Source organism: Nelumbo nucifera, chromosome 6 (genome assembly GCF_055504915.1).
Source record: "Nelumbo nucifera cultivar China Antique chromosome 6, China Antique-T2T, whole genome shotgun sequence".
Taxonomy (NCBI): domain Eukaryota; kingdom Viridiplantae; phylum Streptophyta; class Magnoliopsida; order Proteales; family Nelumbonaceae; genus Nelumbo; species Nelumbo nucifera.
This window is the reverse complement of record NC_142654.1, coordinates 29645317-29651338: the sequence shown is the minus strand read 5'-3', so window position 1 is coordinate 29651338 and position 6022 is coordinate 29645317. Positions and strand designations below refer to the sequence as shown.

General features: G+C 43.4%; 1 protein-coding gene across 2 annotated transcripts; it reads left to right on the top strand.

Moving 5' to 3' along the window:
• The first annotated feature begins 859 nt into the window (after window positions 1-859).
• On the top strand, window positions 860-4869 carry LOC104598478 (leucine-rich repeat receptor-like protein kinase TDR). 2 transcript variants are annotated; one of them, XM_010260555.3, is made up of 3 exons: window positions 863-2033; window positions 2157-3881; window positions 4291-4869. In XM_010260555.3, exons 1-3 carry the CDS (start codon window positions 1226-1228, stop codon window positions 4704-4706), a joined length of 2949 nt encoding a protein of 982 aa, XP_010258857.1. In that variant the 5' UTR covers window positions 863-1225; the 3' UTR covers window positions 4707-4869. The 2 variants fall into 2 exon arrangements, with proteins under 2 accessions (XP_010258856.1, XP_010258857.1); XM_010260554.3 differs by having other exon boundaries at window positions 860-3881.
• Window positions 4870-6022: the final 1153 nt, after the last annotated feature.

The following is a 6022-nucleotide window of genomic DNA, read 5'->3' as shown; positions in this document are numbered from 1 at the left end:
ATAAATTTTAAAATCTGAAATTTGAGTAATGATTAGTGGTGTGCCCCATTTTCAAAATAGATGGGTGTGCTCAAATCAATCCAGAAGGAAAGAAAGAAAGAATTCTTAGGCATGGATGCTTCTACTCTTTCTTAGGAAAGAGATGGGGCCTGGCTAATGCGAAATCCTAATCCTATCCCACCTTTACTTTAACAGCTGAATGTTGATAAGTAAAAAAGTCAAAACTGATAGCAAGCAACAAGATGTTGGTATTAAGGCCAAATTATCCCAATTCTATCTCCAATGCTGTAATCTCCAACTGGGGCATTTTAGACATTTCAAACATTTCAAAAGACCCGCCAATATTCATCATTGTACGCATTGGAAAAAAGGTGAATCCTCAATACCATGTTAGCATGTAAACAGGTAATTGACAGGCAACAATGAAGCTGCATGGTATTTGATCACCATGACATCAGGGCCATCTGACAAGATCAGCCTCCAAGTGGCACATCTACTTGAAACCCTGAATCTTTCCCTCTTCACTTTTTCTTTTTCTTTTCTCCATCTCTCATAATCGCATACAATCCAAAGGACCAAAACAAATGGTGCAGAGCAGATAAAGTTATGTAAATGTTGTTGGTGTTTTCACCCAATTTGACTGATTATTTCTTACAAATTCTGTGAGCTAAGAATTTCTTTTTTCTTGGGAGGTTCAAAGCAGGACAGCGATTGAAAATCATTTTTGTAATATTATCAGTTTAACAAATAACTGTGGTTAAGTGGGTTTATACATTTTTTCCTATATGAAATTAAATACTTTTCAAGGATCCGGTGACAAATTACATAATGGTTATCCAAAGGCAAAGGAAACAAGGAATGATGAAAAAGGTAGCTAATCAACAATTCGAAAACAAAAAGTATAATATTTAGAGAGAGAGAGACAAAGATAGGAACCAAAGAAGAAAAAGGAGAGACTAGTGTATGAATACAAATGGACATCCACTGTAGACTAGTATCAGTGAAACAATTTCTTTTTATTTTTTTAATTTTTTTTTCTTTTCTCTTCTTTTTCTCTCTCTCCCTCCCACACAGCACTGAAGACTGAAGACTGAACCAATCATCATGAAACACCCTCTGCGCCCAGCACTCCCCAAAAGCACTTCTCCTCCTCGTCAAAACCTCTCCTCCCTTAAATCTACCCTCTTTAAACCCTTTCACATCTCACCTCCTCCCCCAAAAAACCATGAAAACCAGCTCTCATCCTCTGTTCTTCTTCCTCTTCCTCTCTTTGTTTTTCTTCGAAACGAATCTTGTAGTCTCTGCGACTATCCCACCCCAGCTCTTCTCTCTCCTATCTCTCAAAACCTCCCTCAAGGACCCTCTCTCCTCTCTCCATGACTGGAATCCCACCACCATTTCTAGCTCTCCTTCTTCGACGCCGCCCTGGTGTTCCTGGACAGGGGTTACGTGCGGCCGAGATGCCTCCCTAATTACTTCACTTGATCTCTCGTACAAGAACCTCTCTGGGTTCATCCCTCCAGAAATCCGGTTCTTATCTCAATTGAACCACCTCAACCTCAGCGGCAATTCCTTTGAAGGGCCTTTTCCCAACGCCATTTTTGAATTGTCACAGCTCAGGACTCTGGACATCAGCCACAACAATTTTAATGGTAGTTTCCCACCTGGTATCTCCAAGCTCAAGTTTTTGACGATTTTTAACGCTTACAGCAACAGTTTCACCGGTCTGCTGCCACATGGGATTACACGGCTTCGGTTTCTTGAGCAGCTCAACCTCGGCGGGAGCTTCTTCAAAGGTGGTATACCGGGGGGGTTTCGCAGTTTATCGAGATTAAAGTATTTACATTTAGCTGGAAATTTCTTGCATGGACCGATTCCACCAGATTTAGGCTTTATGACTCAGCTCGAGCATTTGGAGATTGGATACAACGAGTTCTCTGGAGGGATACCGGTGGAGTTCGGGCAGTTATCGGAACTCCGATATCTCGACGTTGCCACTGCAAATTTATCTGGTCTTCTTCCGCCAGAGCTTGGTAATTTAACGATGCTCGAATCACTTTTTCTATTCAAGAACCGATTTTACGGCCCAATTCCCGCGAGTTACTCAGGTTTGGGAGCACTGAAGGTGCTTGATTTGTCAGATAACCACCTTTCAGGTCCGATTCCAGAAGGATTTTCTTCGTTAAAGGAGCTGACTTTGCTGAGTTTAATGGACAATGATCTATCCGGCGAGATCCCGGCTGGAATAGGCGAACTTCCTAACCTCGAAGCCTTACTGCTTTGGAACAATTCTTTTACTGGATATCTCCCCCAAAAGCTTGGCTCGAATTCCAAGTTGCAGAAGCTCGATGTTTCATCCAACTCTCTAACCGGTCCGATTCCACCGAGTCTCTGCCTCGGAAACCGACTCGTTCGACTCATTCTGTTTTCCAATAGGTTTGACTCCGAGCTCCCTCCATCGCTTTCAAATTGCACTTCTCTGTGGAGGTTCCGGATCGAAAATAACAGACTATCGGGAACGATCCCTTCCGGTTTCGGTCTCTTGCCAAACCTCACTTACATGGACCTCAGCAAGAACAACTTCACCGGCGAAATCCCGAGAGATATCGGCAAGTCCGTGAAATTGGAGTACTTGAACATTTCTGAGAACTCATTCAACAGTGGAATACCAGACAACATATGGAGTGCTCCCAACCTACAGATCTTCTCCGCCAGTTTTTGCAAACTCACCGGGAAAATGCCAGATTTCATTGGATGTCGAAGCTTGTATAAACTGGAAATGGAGGGGAACTCGCTTAATGGAAGCATTCCGTGGGACATTGACCACTGCGAGAAGCTTCTCTGGTTGAATCTCAGACAGAATTCTCTCACTGGGATAATCCCCTGGGAGCTTTCGACGCTCCCATCGATCACCGACGTCGATCTCTCCCATAACTTCCTTACTGGTACGATCCCTTCGAACTTCGGCAACTGCAGTACATTAGAGAGTTTCAATGTGTCATTCAATCTCCTCACTGGCCCCATCCCGTCGTTCGGTACGATCTTCCCGAACCTTCACCCGTCGTCGTTCTCCGGAAACGAGGGCCTCTGTGGAGGAACTGTGGAGAAACCCTGCGCTTCGGATAGGATGGCAACCGATGATTCCAGATTCCGGGAGCAACCAAAGAAGACCGCCGGAGCGATCGTATGGATCGTGGCTGCAGCATTCGGCGTAGGCCTCTTCGTCCTTATTGCCGGTAGCCGCTGCTTCCAAGCGAATTACGGCCGTCGATTCGTGGATGATCAAAAGGCGGGACCATGGAAACTAACCGCATTTCAGCGGTTGAATTTCACGGCTGATGACGTGCTTGAGTGTTTGTCGATGAGCGATAAGATCATCGGAATGGGATCCACCGGGACTGTATACAAGGCGGAGATGCCAAGTGGCGAGATCATAGCGGTTAAGAAGCTATGGGGGAAGCATAAAGAGACGGTGCGGAGGCGACGGGGTGTTTTAGCAGAAGTGGATGTGCTGGGTAACGTGAGACACCGTAATATCGTGAGACTGTTGGGTTGCTGCAGCAACAACGAGGCTACGTTGCTACTGTACGAGTACATGCCGAATGGGAGCTTGGACGATTTGTTGCACGGGAAGAATAAGGGAGAGAATCTGGTGGCGGATTGGTTCACCCGGTACAAGATAGCACTGGGCGTTGCGCAGGGCATCTGCTACCTTCACCACGACTGTGACCCTGTTATCGTGCACCGGGACGTGAAGCCAAGCAACATCTTACTGGATGCAGAGATGGAAGCGAGGGTGGCGGACTTCGGAGTCGCCAAGTTGATTCAAACCGACGAGTCCATGTCGGTCATTGCCGGGTCGTACGGCTACATTGCACCTGGTACGTAGTACGTTTGCATATTGATAATGTGCGCCGGGTGGGAAACATCCGGGTATTAACGACGTGGTACTTTTCTGGGGAGCTGACGGGGGGGGGATGGTCTACAGAGAGCACCAGAGAAGAGACTGGTGATATCGTCTCTTCCTCCATTTTTTTCGAATTTCGAAAGGTGGCATGGAAGCAAGATTCTCTTCTTTTGTCACCGCGCCATTTTTCCCCATTGGAGTGCATTGCGCACTATTGCGCGTGATATACTTTTTCCCCGCTTTAGTTTTAATTAATTTAGTATATCCCAAAAGATAAATATAGCCTTTTATACAAGCAGAGAACATGATTAGATTAGGAAATTAGATCATTAGATCAGTTGGTCTATTCAAACTAATTCAGACGGCTTTATTGCGTTTTGCAGAGTATGCTTATACATTGCAAGTGGACGAGAAGAGCGATATATATAGCTTCGGAGTGGTACTGATGGAGATACTAAGTGGGAAGAGATCTGTGGATGCCGAATTCGGAGACGGCAACAGCATTGTCGACTGGGTGAGATCGAAGATCAAAACAAAGAACGATGTGGCGGATATCCTAGACGAGAACGCCGGTGCTTCGTGCGCTTCGGTGAGGGAAGAGATGGTGCTAGTGCTAAGAATTGCATTACTTTGCACAAGTCGCAACCCGGCCGACAGACCGTCCATGAGGGACGTCGTGTCGATGCTGCAAGAAGCCAAGCCCAAAAGGAAGATTCCGGGCAGCCTGGGCGGTGGCGGAGATAGTGTCATCGGTGGTGGTGCTAGTCTTGTTGTTCACAAGCCAGGAGTAGAGTGTTAATATAATTTAATTTCAGTTTTTTTTTTTAATTTTAATTATAATATGGGGATTGGTATAGAAGAAAGAATTTGTCCTTTTTTTTCCTCTTTATCCTGATGGAAAATTTTTGTTTTTGTTTTTCTCAACTAAATCACAGGTAAGTTGGTTTTTGAGTTGGCAATTCAGTCGATTGCTGTCTAGCTAGTCCTTTGAAAGGGCCAAGGGTACTACTTTTCTGGGATCATGGAGAGGCTGAGCATCCAAAGTATTTCCAGGTTAAATTTTAAAAAAAAAAAGACAGAAAAAAGAAATTTATCAATAGAGTGAATGATTATAACCATCTGTCGCTTCTTTTGGCGTGGGAAACTTTTGTACGTTGGAGTTATACCATCTCAGCGATCAAGGGAAACCCCAGCGATCAATTACATCAATTGCCAAAGGGTTGTTTGTCTGAGACAACACATAATAAAGAAACAGAAGCAGAAGAAGGTGGGCTGAAGTGCTGAACCTTTATTCCCTTTTTTGTGATTGTACAGTAGATCTGTACTTTATACCCAGGCCCAAACCCGCCAAAAAGAGGCAGCGATGAACAATCCTCAGTCATCAGTCGATTGAAGATGGTAGGGAATCTAGAGATTAACCAACTTAACAGCTTAATTGTGCAACCATTTATCATTAGTTGGGCTAAAACCATTCGATTCCGATGTGGGAATTCAATGATGTGTTTTTGTATGTTGAGCTCCCTTCTGTGACAATTGGATCCAATTCAATTTCCACCAAGCAAGCATGCATCGTTATAAAAACATACAGTGGCATAAATCATTAATATAATGCTGATACTTGCCTTTGCCTCACTAAAAAAATAACCCATCCTAAAATTTTAATCCATCTCTACCTGTTCAACAGAGTTGGTACAAGGCCCATCTACCCTGTGAAATATGTCAACCCTTAAACACAACTTAAAGTGTCGTATAGGTGGGTCATTGATACAATAAGTATCGGCTGATACAAGCTGATACGTTGCAAAATTTCAATACTTACTTATATGCTACATAAATAACAAAATAAAATTTTTATAACCGATGAGATAGAAGAGAAATAATCAAATTCTACAAATTCCTTAAGGATGAAAAATAAAAATACCTTAAATATTAGATTCAATAAGAGGGAATGAGCATTAATACCTTAAACATTGGGCTTGATAACAGTAATAAAATAAACTAACAAATGATATTCAAATTACAATTTTTGCCCTCATAATAGAGAGGGACCAAATCTATAAAGAGGAGTATTTTAGAAGAAAAAGCCCAGAAACCTTGGGGAGTTATTCACACTTA

Coding starts and splice junctions, on each gene's coding strand:
- LOC104598478 (XM_010260554.3), top strand. CDS start 1,226: ATGAAAACCAGCTCTCATCCTCTGTTCTTCTTCCTCTTCCTCTCTTTG. Junction 3,882..4,290: donor GTACGGCTACATTGCACCTG/GTACGTAGTACG, acceptor TGCGTTTTGCAG/AGTATGCTTATACATTGCAA.